Genomic DNA, 18,194 nt, shown 5'->3' with positions numbered 1-18,194 from the left:
AGAGACTCTAGAATATGTTTGTACGATATGGGCATCAAATGAAGGGTGTTAATGACTATTTTAAAAGGGCGTGGGCTTAGTTCTATAGGTGGACGCCTTTTCGAGATATCGCCATATAGGTGGACCAAGGGTGACTCTAGAATGTGTTTGTACGATATGGGTATCAAATTAGAGGTATTAATGGGGCTTTTGAAAGGAAGTGGTGGTAGTTGGGTATGTGAAGGCATTTTCCAGATATCGAGCAAAATGTGGCCCAGGGTGACTCAGAACGTCATCTGTTAGATACCGCTAATTTATTTATATATATAATACCACGAACAGTATCCCTGCCAAGATTTCAAGGTTTTTTTATTTCGCCCTGTAGAACTTCTTCATTTTATTCTACTTAATATGGTTGGTCTCACACCCATTTTCCAAAGTTTTTTTCTAAAGTTATATTTTGCGTCAATAAACCAATCCAATTACCATGTTTGATCCCTTTTTTCGTATTTGGTATAGAATTATGGAATTTTTTTTTCATTTTTCGTAATTTTCGATATCGAAAAGTGGGCGTGGTCATAGTCCAATTTCGACCATTTTTTATACCAATACAAAGTGAGTTCAGATAAGTACGTGAACTGAGTTTAGTAAAGATATATCGAGTTTTGCTCAAGTTATCGTGTTAACGGCCGAGCGGATGGACAGACGGTGGACTGTGTATAAAGACTGGGCGTGGCTTCAACCGAGTTCGCCCTTTTTCACAGAAATAAGTTCTCGTCCCAGAATCTATTGGTAAATTTTGTTCGACCTATGGCATTAAAAGTATCCTAGACAAATTAAATGAAAAGGGCGGAGCCACGCCCATTTTGAAATTTTCTTTTATTTTTGCATTTTGTTGCACCAAATCATTACTGGAGTTGAATGTTGACATAATTTACTTATATACTGTAAATATGTTAAATATTGGCGGTGCCAAAATTTTACTAATTTTCTATTCTGCGTCATAAGTTCAACTCATCTACCAAGTTTCATCGCTTTATCCGTCTTTTGTAATGAATTATCGCACTTTTTCGGTTTTTCGAAATTTTCGATATCGAAAAAGTGGGCGTGGTTATAGTCCGATATTGTTCATTTTAAATAGCGATCTGAGATGAGTGCTCAGGAATCTAGATACCAAATTTCATCAAGATACCTCAAAATTTACTCAAGTTATCGTGTTAACGGACGGACGGACGGACATGGCTCAATCAAATTTTTTTTCGATCTTGACGATTTTGATATATGGAAGTATATATCTATCTCGATTCCTTTATACCTGTACAACCAACCGTTATCCAATCAAAGTTAATATACTCTGCGAGCTCTGCTCAACTGAGTATACAAATTGTTTAGAAAAAATTAAAATGGAATGTCAAATAGTTGCACGAATAGGAATTGCCGCGTAAATGGGATACGCAACTCTAAGGGAGAAGTTGTCGATAATGAGCCGGAGTGGGCGTGAGCTTAGCACCTGCTAAGCGGCCATATATGTATACGATAAGCGAGAGCACAATGGCAACTTCGTCAAAATCAACGACAGCTCTTTTATTTTGATTTCGATGGTCGTACAGTGAGGAAGTGTCGCACGCACGCTTAAAACACAGTACCAAAGAGTGCGTGTGACGCGTGTTCACCGTTCAAGAATTGAAATCAAACTAAATAAATATTTGATTTTGCTTTCGTGCTCGCTACGCGTTCGTGTTTACGAACACATTCTCAATTTTGTAACCGTGTAAATGTGGTGGTGCCCACCGCTGATAATGAGAAACAAAACCTTCTGTCTATAACAGATGTCTAATGACCGTAATATTTTGCTGACTGATTGACGTCCGTTTATACAGTTATTGGACCTGTGGGAAAAGGAAAAAATTATTATTGAGTTAAAATATATTGTGATGACATTAAGTTACTGTGGAAAAATAGAATCAAACTTTCAACTCAAAAATCTTTTAATTTGTTTATACGTTTTTTGCAGATATACCTGAAAATGGCGCTGACATGGCTCATTTTTCTGCTGTACACAGAGCATGTTTGTTAACCGGAATGGAATATTCTGACCAAGGTATACTGGCTAAGTATGGCAAACACCATTGGCAATCAGTGTATGTGAAAACACGGAATGAGTAATATTTTGCTTTGTTTTTTTTTTTTTTTAAATAGTTTTATATGAGATCTCCTAGCCGGAAATTTTTCCGTAAAAATATGTGAAATTGAAAAAAATGGCGAATCCCAGATCCAATAAGAAGAAGCTAGCTAGGTAAACAACATGTTTAACAATGGCAGCCATCGTGCTCCCAACTCGAAAAGACATTGGGCATTTTCAGCGAACACAAATTTTATGGACACGTTCCAATTCAGTTGAATGATATGAATTTCGTTTCATGAAAGGCCAAAAAAAAAATGTTTCTTAAGTTTTTTTTTTTGTGTTTTGAATTTCATTTGGCTAGCTCAAAAAGCATTAAAACGCCAATGTTATTTCTTTGTATTTAATTCCGTTATTTTACGAATAATTGTTAATTTCACTTTAAGATTTATTGAAGTATGTATTCTTGGAATTTTAAGTGGCACCACGGTATTAATTAACTCCGTAAGCTTATGTTGCACTTTCGAGAATTGTCGATATGATGTTTTTACAAAATGTGGCTTGTAGCCATGTTTTTTTTTTTTTCTTTTCTCACTATAGCGGTTTGTAGATAGCGTTTGGTAGTTTAAATGGCACCACGCCAATTATTATTTTACTGATTTATTGATTCCTGATAGGAGCACACAAACACCACTGTTTAGGCAGGATGCCTAACTTTTCCGCATCTGATTGCGACCCCCCCAATGCAACTCTGCAAATCGATACTCGATACTCGAATTAATTTATAACCACCCACACCATCACCCTCATGCATGTGCATGCATGTACATGCACGTGTATGTGTGCTTTTTGTCAGCACTCATGCATGTGCATGTCGGGGTTGATGTGTGGGTGCCTTTCCCCTCCAAAACGGAGGATTTTGCGGGTCAACGGTTGTAGCTTGCTATACAACCGGCCTCTTTGATTCTAACAGCCAACGCGTACACATCTGTCGCCAGCGATCTCTGCCGTTTTTCGGCGTTTATTCAGGTAATATTGTAACTATTGCTAGTTTTACATTTACCCAATAAATCACATATATTATAACGAGAAATCTCGTCTATTTTGCTTATTTTCATTTCCAACCCGCTTACTCCCGTTGATATCAACCCGGTGCGCCCACCTCTCCATGATTAGACGCACACCGGCCGAACATTTGGTCCTATCTAACCAGGAATTGGAAACAGCACCTTAACAATACAGTCCACAACATAATTAGCCCGAAAAATTCATCAGGAAAAGTAGTTTGCCCACCAACAAAAAAGTCTATTATTTAATACCAACGTCAAAACACTGAGCAAGCGACAGCCAGCGGAAGCCACTGCATCACACAAACTACTTGCCACATAAGCACCACTATACAAATCGCCATAAAAAGCCAGAGTAAGTGCAATATTTCTTGCCACATTTTTTTTGGTTGGTTAAAAACAATAAATAAAAAGTGCGAAAAATCATTTAAAGTGCCATACGTGATTGTAGTTAACCGCGAAAAGTGTAAAAAAACTGTGTAGTGCCAAAAAAGAAAATAAGTGCAAACGCGTTGCATTAACGTCGGTTAAGATTCCTTGTGACTATCTGGTCTGTCCCCCCACCAGCGGTAAGGCTCTCCAGACACAGCACAGGGAAGAGGTGCACATAACCTCACTTTCACAAAAATTTCACGCCATTTGACTGCGGCAAAATTTAATTTCTTTTGCGTCACTATTATTTTCACTAATTTCCTTAATCAATCTTGTTACACAGTTTTTTGTTCTTTGTTGCATAAGATCTATTTCACGGTTTCACACTTTTCGTCGAGTTTATATCAACGCGCGCACTTAGTATACAATACAATTTAACTTTGAAGTGGCGAGTGGCCCCCTTTATTTACACAAAACACATTGGTGTTGCTTCCCCCTGCTCCCTGTTTTACTGCACAAATAAGCTGCAAAGTCAGTGAAAAAAATAAACAAATTGAAAGCGTTAAATAAAGAGTTTTTCTATATTTTAATCATTGTTGGTTGGGTGAATCGCACAGGTTTTTTTCAGTTTTATAACCCCTTTTTAATTTGATCACAAATTTTAATCCATGAACATGGAATCATATATTAGATTGGCCGATCGAATAATCGAATTCGAGGCCGATTTTAATGACATCAATGCGGCTATGCACACTGTGCACACTCTTGCAATACAGCAAAAAGAGTTGCAAGCTAAGTGGGAAAAAGCAGAGAACGCCCTAGAGGAGTTGCTTGGCTCTGACACGCTCGACGCAAAGAAAATTGCAGCGGTCAAGATCAAGCATAAAGCGGCATATGCCGTATTCCTAAGATGCTTGTCGAACATGGCTGAACTTTAAGCCAAATTGAAGGAGGAAAAAGATAGGGCAGTCAAACCTGAGGGAGAACGTGCGCGCGAACATAGTATCCGCCTGCCAGCTTGTGATACTGAGGTGTTCAAGGGCGACTACCTATCTTGGCCTACGTTTCGTGACCTGTTCACGGCCATATACAAAAACAACAGTCGCCCAAGCCCGGTAGAAAAGTTGTTCCACCTCAATCAGAAAACTCAAGGTGAGGCAAAGGACATCGTCAAGAAATGTCCCTTGACAAATGAAGGCTTCGAAACAGCCTGGAAAAACCTATGTGAGAGATACGAGAATAAGCGGATTCTCGTAAACTCACAACTACAAATTTTGTTTAATCTAAAAAAGATAGATAGCGAGTGCGGCAGCTCTATCAAAACCTTACAGCGCGACATAAATAATTGCTTGGCATATTTAAAAACACATCAGATCGATGTTTCAAATTGGGATGCGATTATTACCTATTTATGTTCGACGAAATTACCTGAAAATACGTTGGCTCTATGGGAGCAGAGCATTGACCACAAGACGGACATATCCAAGTGGGAGGATATGGACAAATTCTTGTCAAATCGTTTCCAGACACTTGAAACCGTGTCTGGTTTTACAGGGAATGCCACTTCTAAAGTGCAAAAATCAAACACGTCGCGCCAGTCGACGGAAAACCCTACAAAAAGACTTGGTGCTTTTCAAACCAAAGTAACCAAGCAAACAACAAAATCAATATGTAAAATGTGCAAATCTACGGAGCACAGATTACGCAACTGTTCACGTTTTTGCGATTTAAATCCGGTAGAAAGGATTAAATTCGTCAAATCCACAAATGGCTGCCTGAATTGTTTATCCCCAGGACACACAGTGACGAGGTGCACCAGTTCGTACAACTGTTCCAAATGCCACTCTCGACACCACACGCTCCTGCATGCGGACACACTTCAGCAACCGGCGGTACGAAATCCCTTCAAAGATGCGGATAATGCCCCATCAACTTCGGCACAGGCAAGGAAAAGACAGGAATCGGGACAACCACCTTCCTCTGCGAATCAGAATGTCAAATCCTGCCATGCCAATTCCAGCACAGGCGTGCTATTAGGAACTGCTCGCGTACACATTCACCATAATGGTACCGATTTCTCCGCGCGGGCATTAATTGATTCTGGGTCTGAATGTTCCTTTATAACTGAAAGACTGAAACGCAGAATCAATTTGCCAGCGAGGAAAATGCATGCCCATGTTTCAGGCATCACAAATGCGGTGTCAGCTCAGGTGAAAGAAGCATCCAACATCGAACTACGTTCACCAGTGGATCCCTGCTTCAGCCTGACTACACCCGTACTAGTTCTAACGAAACTCAGTGGGAATCTTCCATCCTGCCATATCAACGCAATGACTATGCAGGCATTCCCAGACTTGATTTTGGCAGACAAGAGGTTCTACGTCAACGAAGACGTAGACCTCATACTGGGCGGAGACATATATCCCCACATTATAATGAGCGGTATAAAGAAGAATGTGCTAAACATACTCTTAGCCCAAGAGACAGTGTTCGGTTGGATACTAACCGGTCGTATCGAATCACCGAATCCAACGAAGAGCATTATGTCTTTTTACAACGAGGTTGCGTTAGACAATCAACTCAAAGCTTTCTGGGAGGTAGAAAATCTACCCAAAAATAAAATATTGAATGAAGAGGAAAGGTACTGCGAACAATTATTTAAGGAAACAACGCAGCGAAGTGAGAATGGAAGGTACACCGTGTCACTACCATTCCGGCAGGATTACCCTAACAATATTAACTTAGGACCATCCCTGAAGCGTGCATGCTCTCAATTCTTCCGGAATGAGGGGCGGCTAATAAAAAACCCAGATTTAGGTAAGGAATATGTTCGAGTGTTGTCAGAATATGGAACGCTCGGACATATGAGAAAATTGAAAGAGAATATCCCATCCGACGATTCGGATCATTACTTCCTGCCCCACCACGCCGTTATTAAAGCAGAAAGTACCACTACAAAGGTACGCGTAGTATTTAATGCCTCGAGCCCTACGGCCAACGGTAATAGCCTAAACGATATTCTCCTCCCAGGCCCAGTTCTACAAGCCGATCTACCCATCATTATCTTACGTTGGAGACTATACCGTTTCGTCTTCAATAGCGACATCGAAAAGATGTATCGACAAATTTGGGTGAACGATAAGCACACCAAATTTCAACGTATTGTGCATCGCAAGTCCCCGAATGACCTTATTAGTCTTTATGAATTAAAGACGGTTACCTTCGGGGTGAATTGCGCTCCATATCTCGCGATAAGAACGCTGCTACAACTGGCAGACGACGTGTCAGACTCACACCCTACAGCGGCTAACATACTACGAGAATACATGTATGTAGATGACGTGTTAGCGGGTGGACATACGATCACATCGACTATTAAAGCCAGAGATGAAATTCGTCAAGTTCTACACTCAGCGGGCTTTCCACTTCGCAAATGGACATCCAATTCAGAGGACATTCTAAGGTACATCGCCAAAGCAGACCTCCTCAGTGTAAACTTCCTGGCCTTCGAAGATACCAGTTCAGTTAAAGCATTAGGAATTCGACGGAATGCCCTCTCCGATTTATTTTATTTTAAAGCAGGGACGCTGGACAACCCGGAAAACATTACAAAGAGAGCGATACTATCAGCAATCGCCAAACTTTTCGATCCATTGGGATGGCTGGCACAAATGGTCATTGTGGCAAAAATACTGATGCAGAGTATTTGGTTGGAAGGCATCGCTTGGGACGAACCAGTATCTACCAGTACGCTGGAACGATGGAAAACCTTCACCGACCAATACAATGAAATCGATAAAATCAGGATACCTAGATGGGTCAACTTTTCTCCAGGAACCGACATCGAGATCCATGGATTTTGTGACGCATCCGAGAAGGCTTATGCAGCAGTCATTTACATGCGTGTCAAAACGGATGATAATGTCTGCACAAACCTACTTCTAGCCAAAACCCGAGTAGCCCCAGTGAAAACTCTTTCTCTTCCACGATTGGAGCTTTGCGGAGCCGTGCTGTTAGCGGAAATCACCGAATCAATTCTCAGGAATCTCAAGTTGGGACCAGTGAAAGTGCACCTGTGGACGGATTCAACGATCGTCCTCGCATGGATAAGGAAACCGCTCTGTTCCTGGTCAACCTTCGCCGCACATCGGATCACCAAGATCATCGACATGGTCGGACATAGGGACTGGCTGCACGTGAACTCAGAGTCCAACCCAGCAGATTTAGGCAGCAGAGGATTACCTGCGTCTGAATTGGTCAACAATTCGTTGTGGTGGCAGGGACCTTCTTGGCTGCAAGAAGACACTTCCCAGTGGCCAGCACAAGATAGTGACTACATCACCTCCGTAGAGGAAAAGAGGGCAAAGACCTGCGCAACAACAACCGTCAATCCTACCGATATTCTTCAACGCTTTTCCGACCTACCTAGGGCTCTACGGGTCTTATCACACGTTATGAGGTTCCACCGAAGAACCCACCCCGAAACAAAAAAATTCATTCCAGGTCATGTCGCACCTAATCTCCCCTGACGAAATTAAGGCCACTACACGACTTTTAATTAAAATCTATCAGAAACAACATTATAGTTCCGAATATAATTATCTAAAGGCCGGAAAACCAATTGCAGGGAAAAGTGCAATACTCTCACTTAATCCCTATCTAGACCAACATGGCATCATTCGGGTAGGAGGGCGACTCGGGGCGTCAAAGGACTTAGCTTTTAATGAACGCCACCCAATCCTCCTCCCATACAACTGCAGGTTATCCCGTCTTACAGTCCTAATGTTTCATCAACAAAGTCTGCATGGGGAAAATCAACTCATGTTGCGTCTGATACGCACCCAATACTGGATACCTAACATCAAAACCATGATTAGGGCAACCATTCATAATTGCAAAACCTGCACTATTCACCGAAAACAGGCGCAGTCCCAACTCATGGGCACCCTTCCCTGCGAACGGACTACTTTGACCCGCGCGTTCACCAATACCGGGGTAGACTTTGCGGGGCCTTTCGACATCAAAAGCTACCGCGGTAGGGGATGTCGACTGTCAAAAGGCTACGTATGCCTTTTTGTCTGTTTCTCCACTAAGGCCATCCACTTAGAAGCCACTAGTGACCTTAGTACTCCATGCTTTCTCGCAGCCTTTGCGCGTTTTATCGCGAGAAGAGGATGTCCGAAAAACATCTACTCCGACAATGGTACAAACTTTGTCGGAGCGTCAAGATCTTTACGATCCGAGTTTAAAGCCTTCCTGGCAGAAAGCCGAGACAAAACAGTCTCAAAGTACAATCATCAAGCATTAAGCTGGCATTTTATTCCCGCCGCTGCTCCACATATGGGCGGCTTGTGAGAGGCGGGAGTGAAGAGCTTCAAAAGCCACTTCAAAAAGATCGCGTCTCCCCATAAGTACACCATGGAGGAGTTCCAAACCCTTTTGTGCAGGATTGAGGCGTGCCTCAACTCGCGCCCACTCAGCCCAGGGTCGAATGACCCAACGGACCTAGAGCCACTTACCCCAGGCCATTTCCTCACTGGCAGCCATCCACTGGCTCCGCCAGAGCCGGATGCGAGTGAGAGCCCTGCCTCGATGATCAATCGGTGGCAGAAACTCAAAGCCCTCCATCACACTTTCTGCAAGCGATGGAAACCCGAATATCTCACCGAGATCCAGAAACGATACAAGTGGAAACATCCACAACCTAATCTAAAACCCGGAGACCTAGTTGTTATCAAAGAGGACAACCTCCAACCCAACGAGTGGAGCATGGGCAGAATCGTCAACACACACCCAGGCCCTGATAACCGTGTGCGTGTTGTTGACGTTCATACAACCAGGGGACAAATAACTAGACCCATTACGAAATTGGTGCTCCTTCCGTCCCACGACAAGGAGAACTAAATGTAAGGGGGCAAACCCCGCCTTCCAAAACCCCAAAAACCAAAATCCTATTTCCCTCGACTACCTAAAATCAGAGGCCCACGGTTGGTGATAGCATAGAAAGCAAATTAAGGAACCCGCGTCTTCGTGTCTCTCTACCCCTAAGCCTGCGTTTCTCCCGAGCCATATATTATAATCAACCCCCCGGTCTCGTGATGGTGCGAGTCTACCGGAGGGGAATCCTAAAACGTACTACGCGATGGCAATGGGGAAAGGGAGCGCGGGACATGAAGACGCGTTTCAACCACGCGCCGTGATGCCCCGCTATCCCTAAGCTTGTGGCTATGCCCTAATCAACCCCCCGGTCTCGTGATGGTGCGAGTCTACCGGAGGGCGATCCTACATCTTCTCTTTTTTTTTCGCTACCTCCGGTCTCGTTTCGAGTCTGCCGGAGGGACTCCTACACCTGAATACGGAGCGAGACGCACGAAGACGCGGGAGAGCGTACAAAAAGCTCGCAAGCAAAAAAAAAAAACATTTTTTTTTCGATCTAAGTTTTTTTTAACAAGACTAACCGGGGGCCCTCTGAACAGAAAACCAAATAATTCACTCGCTCACCCAGAGCGAGGACACCAGAAAATCCCCGAATTCACTCGCCCGCCCCGAGCGAGGACACCAGAGACCATCCCATTCACTCGTTATCCCATAACGAGGACATCATAACAACCTACCGCAGAAGGGTGAACCGATCTGCCACAGAACCTAAAGGCTTTCAGCCCATTATCTTTCTCACTTTCCAAAAATTTAACCCAAAAGTCACTCGCTCCCCAGAGCAAGGACACCAGAACCCTAACGCAGATCCAGGATCTGCCACATATTGCATCAGCACTCGGTCAAATGCACGAGGCCAACAGCACCGAAGCGGGCCTAGCAATCAGGACTCCAATAGTTATAATTCATAAGAACAAAGTACACGTCATGTAGGAAGTCTACAATAAAAGCTTTCCCAAACAAACATTAAGCTTACAAAGCGTTGATGTTGGTTCACAAATTGTGTAAACAAAAATAAATGAAACCTCATAAAAATTTACTAAAAGAAAGCATGTTATAAGTGGCCTCCAAAAAGCCCTTATAACTAACAATTCTTTTTAGACGGATTGTCAAAAGGTTGTGAACATTGATCTTGAATACCTTTCAAAAGGTCTTCAAACATTTCTCCAATTAAGGTGAATTTCAGTTTAAGCATAAACACCGAAAGTCCGTGCTCACAATTTGTTTAAGAAAACCATTCCATTCATAAATATGTGCGTTCGTGCTAACGATAATCGAACACAGACCAGTATTATCAAACTACCGACGCACTAAAGTAAATACTGATTGTTGCCTTGTTTTAGAAATTTATACATATTATAGTTTGTTGGAGAACTTGGTAGTTACTTGGGCTGCTGAGTAGCTTCTCACCCCATGTCGCCTACATCTTCGAATCATGCTATCTCAATGTCAAAAATTTCCCAATTCCGGACTTTTCTCCAAACCGCCCTATATTAGAGTGAGAGTGAAGAACACTTCATCCCGGAATGTATTTCATTAACAAAAATGCTTTGAACTTATGCTCGGAGAGGGAGTTTTTTTGGCAACATAGTGCATTTTTTGAATAAAAGTCCAACGTGCGGCATTTTCTAAACAATGTCTGAAAGAGTGACCAACCCAACATGACCTTATCAATCACGAAATGTTCAGTAGAAACCGAATCATTTCCCCCACAACATATTGGCACTTGAAAAACCATTATCACTACTACTAGACTACTAGATTCGTCCCGCTTACTGGATTACGAATGGGAATTTCAAAAACCCCAATCAAAAAAGGAATCGTTTCGTAATTTCACATAAGTCAAAAAAAATTTGGAAGTGGGAAAAGGTTCCCTAACCTTGAGCAGTATTCTGCACCCCTTACCACTGGTGGGGGGAAGTGCCAGACTTACAAAAGGTCGTTGAAAGCGGGAGGGCATCCCACCGGGTGGATACTCCCCTTACCTCGAACAGTATCTGATACCCCTTACCACTGGTGGGGGGAAGTGTCAGACTTGAGCGAGGCCTTAACTGACAAAGCCAAATACATCACGCAGTATCTGCCACCCCTTACCACTGGTGGGGGGAAGTAGCAGACTGACCCCACGTTTTCCCTACCTAACGCAATCCCCACGTTAGAAAAGAGTAATCAGTATTCTTATTAACCCCACCAAAGTAAAACCATTTATATATATTAACCCAATTGATCGTTGCGCACGGAGTGCGCTACATACATCCGAAGCAATCAATGTGGGTGTGGGGTTTTTATGAGGAACTAGATGTGCACTTGGGGTAAACCAGTGTCAATTCAATATCTTAAACACAATTGTGGTGCCTCCACTCCGTTGCCGAGTTTGCGACACACCACAATTGTTTTCCATACGCATAATATATGTCTACATACACACTTACATGATTACGCAAAGCATCTCCTGATCAAAATCATCGCCAGCAACGAAAACACCCTTAAATTCGGCCAATTCAATAAAGACCAGGTACAAACGTATTTTGTGGTGAGCCATTAATGTAAGTTACGCCCTCGTCAATGCTGGCCCTTGCAAACATAGTTGATGGTGATATTTGATTTGATTGTATTCAAGCCCTCCTTTATTTCACAAACACGTTCTGTATCCAACGAACCACCCAATTCGTAGCATTGTTATCTGTTTATTACAAAAGTAAACATGTATATGTAGCAATTTACCTCATAAACTATATATATACATAGAGGTTATGTATTACATATATAGTTAAATAAAAAAAAATGTATATGTATTTATGTACCTACAGAACAGAAAACACCAGTCTTATTTATTTAGAATTAATTCACATACTTCCAAACGGAAAGTATTCTATACGCCCACTCGACCAGCCAATTGTTAAACCCGTATCCGTATTACGCTGTGTTTTACTTTGGAAGCAAACATATGAAGGATATTCTGTATTTATGCCAGTTAGATAACATAATGGTGAAATTGTCATATCAAATTTTTTCAAGCAAGTATTGAAGAGTGCTATACCGGGTGTATCTTTGAACATCACAGCCAAATGACCACCATCTCCACCCCAGGCTAATACTTGTGGTTCGCCACCAACCTCACGACGACCAGCATTAAATTTGGTAAGTTCGGCTATTTTTAAAGCTTCTTTAGGTGAAGCGCCAGATGCAAAAATTTGTTCATCCTGAAAAAGTAAACGATATAAAATACTATCGCCGGTTGTAACAAAAAGCAAAAAATTGCCGCACGGTGACCAGCAAGCCGATCGTACTACACCACAATTGATTGTCCAGCGTTCAGGCGTCCATTTTTTGTTTGCCGACCATACACGAAATACATTACCAACAGTGGCAGAAAATAGATTCGCAGCATCGGGTGACCATTTCAGCAATGAGCAAGGGGGACCAACACGACGAAGTGGAGTATTTTGTTGTCTATCGACATCCCATAATAACATATCAGTATCGCTAATGGATGCGGTTGCAAGCCATGTACCATTGGCATTCCATTGTACCGAAGTAATTGGGCAGTGGCCTGGATGTTTTAAGAATACTGCTTGTGTAGCGCTCCGTGTTATATGCATATTTGTATCCACAGTCCAAAGGCAAACACCTTTTTGACAACCCACTGCCAACTCTGCAGCGGTTAGTGGACGCCAAGCCATTGAATTAATCCATTGTTCGTAAAACACTCCTGAGCAACGGCACCACTGCCGGTTCATCCGTGTATATACCCACAATATCATCTGATCCTGCAACGGCAATTTTGAAACAATTTGGATGCCATACAATGCAACGTATATAAGAGCGTAACCAATCTCGCGTCTCTGACCACTCGACCACATTATTAATGCTCACTTCACGCGTATGCGGAAAGACTTTTGTTTTCAATCTTTTTGCAAATTGCAACATATCAAACGTATATTGTGCAATTGTACATATGACCGGGCTAACGGTGGCGGTTTGTTTATCACGCGCTTCATTTAGTGCCTCCGTAAAGCCACGTAAGTAGCTGTGAACCTGAAATGAAATAAAAGAATAAAAAATTAGGAAAACTTACAAAAGAATAAAAAAGGGAACGACACATCAAACCCATCCATTGTCCTAAATCTCCATCACCAGTCACCTGAAAAATAGAAGGAAACGAATTAAGAATCTGAAATATCCTAAGAAATATTTATTTCAGTAAAATTATTGCAAAATATTTCACCACTTACCGTTTTGTCCAGCAATGCGTAAAATTCCACATGAATTGAAGCAAAACCGGTAAAATAAATCTTTCGATTCATTTTTTGTTTTTGCTTCATTCTCTACACTGGAATGTTCAACCAACGTAGGTATGTATGTATGATACATACAAGAAAACGAGAATCGGCAGAGTTGCCATGTTACCTACCGCGAACACCAAATGGTCCGTTCCACAACGCCTCTGTCAGGGTTCGGACACTCACTCTCCCTCTACCCAGGAAGACCACGATCCATTAAATTTTATTCCATTTAATTTAAAACATTTCATACAAATCATAAATACAACAAAAACGAAATTCAAAGGTTAAAAGTGAATGCTTAATGCATCCGTTTTCGGTGCAGGGATAACGCAGCCGAAGACGTATACCGCTTTAGGCAATCCCCGCACCGGTACGGGAAAAAGCCCATATGCCCATTCAAATGGGTAATCAAGCACGCGAACGAGCTTAGTGCCCGCTGGCACACCCGGCAACTAAACTGCCAATGAGGCACTGGATCCTGGTGTGGCCGCCGCACCCATAACACTCCCTCACACCCGCGGTAAAATGTGGAGTACCACGTCGTGGCCCTCCCGCGCACCCTCACGACAATGGGCGTCCGCCTAGCACGGAGCACCCCGGGGTCGGCGCACCGCAGCGCCTCCCTCACTGCATGCTGCAGAACCTCGACCGGCGCAAAACATGGCCATGAGCCCCTTCGCCGCTCCGCATACCGGATGTCCGCGACCACCTCAATGGGTTCCGCATCCCCCTCCGCTGACTCCAGTTTGACACATATGTACTGCCGCGGATCCATTTGACACTGAAAAGGAAAGAAAATAGAAAACCCATTAGAAAAATTTTTTAAAAATTCCGGTAGGAATTTGTTCTACTTACATTTTACCAGCTTGAGAATCCTTTTCCAAATAACAATGTGGTGAGGGTAATTTATCCACCACAATCCTACATTAATGTATCCTGGAAAATTCCTGTTACGGGAAACCAACTGGATGGCAACCCGCAACCTAACAACGGCAGCCTCATTAGTGCTGTCCAACTAAGGGCGAACACCGAACACTCAATAGACAAAATCAGTACCGAAAATCGCAAAACCTCAAAATCGGGACTGACGTGTTTTTTCTATTTTTCACTCATATGGGCATCTCATGCAGTACCAACCAGGCATGAACAACAAAAAAAAAGGGGAAACAAAACAAAGACAAACCTCTTCTTGTACAAAAATTTAACATTTTTTTTTTACAAGGAAATTTTTTTTGTTTTCCTTTACCCGTTTTTTGGCCACTGTTTTCGGGTTGGAGGGGGGGGGGGGGGGGGGGGGGGGGGGGGGGAGGGGGGGCAGGAATTGTTGTTTCTCAACAACAAACATCACAAACAGTCATTATAAGGGCTCGGTACAAAAACAATCCGAGTCCCGAAATTAAAGAATCCCGACAAGACAAAATCCCGAAATGGGAAAAGTGAACTGTTTCTACCGGCCTAGTGTGCTACTGCCCCAGTGACCTAGTTTCTTTTCAAGGGCAAGCAAGTACCTGTATGTATATATATATACTCGCACACCACAAATTCACCATACCAGCTGTCAGCTAACCAATAAATACACGACAGGGCTGCATGCAATCTAATAATGATACGTGCAGATAGAACGCGTCGTGAAGAACGCATCGCCAATCTGCATGTAAGCACCGGCAGTTGGTACATTTTCCAATTTAATTACGATGTTCGCTATTCGTCATGAGCTGTCGCACAAAATTAAATCAATACCGTCGTTAGCCTCTACGGTTCGTTTTAAACTCGGTTTATTCATATATTTTAACGTAGGGTTGTTAATAAAACACCACGCGTATCACGAAAACAAGTAATTTTGCGCGGGTGGCTTGGAATCACGTCCGCTCCAACCTCCCACACACCGCTGGTTTTTGTTGAAACACATAAGCTGCTCGAAATCACAGCACTAAATACTTTGCAAAAAACGCTCTCGTCACTCCACGTCATTTGACTAGTCATCTTACGGTGATGGGTTATACTCATAGTCACATTTGCATGGGCGTGGGTAGGGTATGTGACCAGGTGTTTTGTAGGGTAATAATATAATACCCAACTGACGAAATGCATGCGCTGCAGCGAAAACGCGCATCACCCAACCAACCTCACGGCCACTCGCCCTGGCACATCCATAAAATGTCACAGTCGCCCTGAGAGCGACACGACAAGTTACACGCTGGAACGGAGACCTCGGCCTCTTCGTCCAGCCCAGAAAAACCTCAAAACCCTCGAGTCTGGAACGGAGACCTCGGCCTCTTCGTCCAACCAACAAAAAAAAACCGCAAATCTGGAATGGAGACCTCGGCCTCTCCATCCGGAACGAAAAAAAAACCAAAGAATAACAAAATGGTGCCACTCTGGAACGGAGACCTCGGCCTCTTCGTCCAGCCTTACTGGCCATCGACTATACACATATTACATTCTGAATTTCTATATTTAAGAATTATGTATAATTCAATGGCAAGAAATATTCACTTACCTCTGTTCATCACCGTTAACTTTTATCATCCTAGCTTAGGTGGCATGCTAAACAAGTCGGAAAGGATTCCCGGCCATTTTGCGTCGCAGACGAACTCCTCATTTAGATTAAGTTTAGTGTGTAAGCCTTATAATAATTTTTCTCGTTTCAGCCGAGGTCATTGGCGGAAAACGGTGTTGCGTATCGCAAGGGGGGCCGGCATGTTTAGGCAGGATGCCTAACTTTTCCGCATCTGATTGCGACCCCCCCAATGCAACTCTGCAAATCGATACTCGATACTCGAATTAATTTATAACCACCCACACCATCACCCTCATGCATGTGCATGCATGTACATGCACGTGTATGTGTGCTTTTTGTCAGCACTCATGCATGTGCATGTCGGGGTTGATGTGTGGGTGCCTTTCCCCTCCAAAACGGAGGATTTTGCGGGTCAACGGTTGTAGCTTGCTATACAACCGGCCTCTTTGCTTCTAACAGCCAACGCGTACACATCTGCCGCCAGCGATCTCTGCCGTTTTTCGGCGTTTATTCAGGTAATATTGTAACTATTGCTAGTTTTACATTTACCCAATAAATCACATATATTATAACGAGAAATCTGGTCTATTTTGCTTATTTTCATTTCCAACCCGCTTACTCCCGTTGAGATCGACCCGGTGCGCCCACCTCTCCAGGTTAGGGAAGCCTTGCATTTCCCAACTCCGCCAAAACGCCGGAATGGAGCACAGGTGCCAAGCTTTAAGCCTATTTTAATTTTCAGCTCAACCAAAAAAGTCCGAAAATATTGTCGTTGAGCCGACGATGACACTGCACGTCCACACCGCCGAACAGGCAAGAACGGAATGTCTTTGTTAAGTTTTAAGAAAAAGCACTCCTTAATTTATTCTTCACAATTACTATCATTGTAAACAACAAATCAGAAAAGAAAGATCAGCTGTTTAGATGACGTATGAATTGACCCTTTTCATTTAGCCGCGCTTTGATATACGTATATTTGGTGTTATTTGTAAAAGTCTTAATTAAATAATCATATAAATAATGCATTGTGCAGTGTTTAGGTTTAACAAAAACAAGTAAGGAAGGCTAAGTTCGGGAGTAACCGAACATTACATACATTGGAGACAAAATAAGGGAAAATCACCATGTAGGAAAATGAACCTAGGGTAGCCCTGGAATGTGTTTGTATGACATGGGTATCAAATGGAAGGTGGTAATGAGTATTTTAAAAGGGAGTGATCTTTAGTTCTATAGATAGACGACTTTTCGAGATATCGCCATAAAGGTGTACCAGGAGTGACTCTAGAATGTGTTTGTATGATACGGGTATCAAAAGAAAGGTGTTAATGAGTATTTTAAACGGGAGTTGGCCTTAGTTCTATAGGTGGACGTCTTTCCGAGATATCTCCATAAATATGAACCAGGGGTGACTCTAGTATGCGTTTGTACGATATGGGTATCAAATAAAAGGTGTTAATGATTATTTAAAAGGAAGTGGGCCGTAGTTATATAGGTGGACGCTAGGGCGGGTCGATTTAAAAATCGCTCATTGCTCTATGAGAATCGTATTCTAGGGATCAAAATAAGGAGATTTGCCGAAGGAACCATACCTCTAAAATGAATTCTGATGTCCCGCAATTTGGGTCGAACTTTGGGTAGGGGCAAATTTTGAAAAATCCCACTTTGACCCATTTAGACTGCTCCAATCGAGTCCAAATGTATGACCGACCCCCACTAACTTTAGAGGCCCGACCCACCGATGCCAGTGGCACACCCCCCGGAACCCCCTGGGGGTTCACCATACAAACATTTCAAAAAATCGCCGGTTTTGCACTTTACATGAAAAAATCAGCGAAATGCCTATGTTTTTTCTTTTTGGAGTTTATTTTTCTCTTTAGAAATTTATTTAGTCAGAACATATGTAAATGAAAAAA

The 18,194-nt window shown here is 42.7% G+C and overlaps 2 protein-coding genes across 13 annotated transcripts in view; one reads left to right on the top strand and one right to left on the bottom strand.

Moving 5' to 3' along the window:
* The window catches only part of nvd (neverland), a 2,324,292-nt gene that overhangs the window by 1,572,669 nt on the left and 733,429 nt on the right, over window positions 1-18,194 (top strand). For all 11 annotated transcript variants that reach the window (XM_067760154.1, XM_067760153.1, XM_067760145.1 and 8 more), the window contains one exon: window positions 1,994-2,120. In XM_067760154.1, coding sequence (XP_067616255.1) covers window positions 1,994-2,120 — 127 coding nt within the window. The remainder of the gene's footprint in view (window positions 1-1,993; window positions 2,121-18,194) is intronic.
* Window positions 12,081-13,203, bottom strand: LOC137240998 (aladin-like). Of its 2 annotated transcripts, none has more exons than XR_010949879.1 (4): window positions 12,742-13,193; window positions 12,515-12,677; window positions 12,279-12,433; window positions 12,081-12,157 (listed from the first exon to the last, which is right to left on the bottom strand). XR_010949879.1 is itself a non-coding variant. In XM_067768109.1 (4 exons), exons 1-3 carry the CDS (start codon window positions 13,155-13,157, stop codon window positions 12,321-12,323), a joined length of 669 nt encoding a protein of 222 aa, XP_067624210.1. In that variant the 5' UTR covers window positions 13,158-13,203; the 3' UTR covers window positions 12,081-12,157; window positions 12,279-12,320. The 2 variants fall into 2 exon arrangements, 1 of the variants encoding a protein (XP_067624210.1); XM_067768109.1 differs by having other exon boundaries at window positions 12,765-13,203.

The sequence above is a fragment of the Eurosta solidaginis genome, chromosome 1 (genome assembly GCF_040869045.1).
Source record: "Eurosta solidaginis isolate ZX-2024a chromosome 1, ASM4086904v1, whole genome shotgun sequence".
Lineage (NCBI taxonomy): Eukaryota > Metazoa > Arthropoda > Insecta > Diptera > Tephritidae > Eurosta > Eurosta solidaginis.
This window is presented reverse-complemented; position numbering and strand designations above follow the sequence as displayed.

Excerpts from the sequence above, each read along its gene's own strand:
- LOC137240998 (XM_067768109.1), bottom strand. The coding sequence starts at position 13,157 with ATGGCTTGGCGTCCACTAACCGCTGCAGAGTTGGCAGTGGGTTGTCAA. Across the intron at positions 12,678-12,764 it reads GGACAATCAATTGTGGTGTA|GATGAACAAATTTTTGCATC; the intron begins GTACGATCGGCT and ends TTACTTTTTCAG. Across the intron at positions 12,434-12,514 it reads GATGTTCAAAGATACACCCG|AATATCCTTCATATGTTTGC; the intron begins GTATAGCACTCT and ends GCATAAATACAG.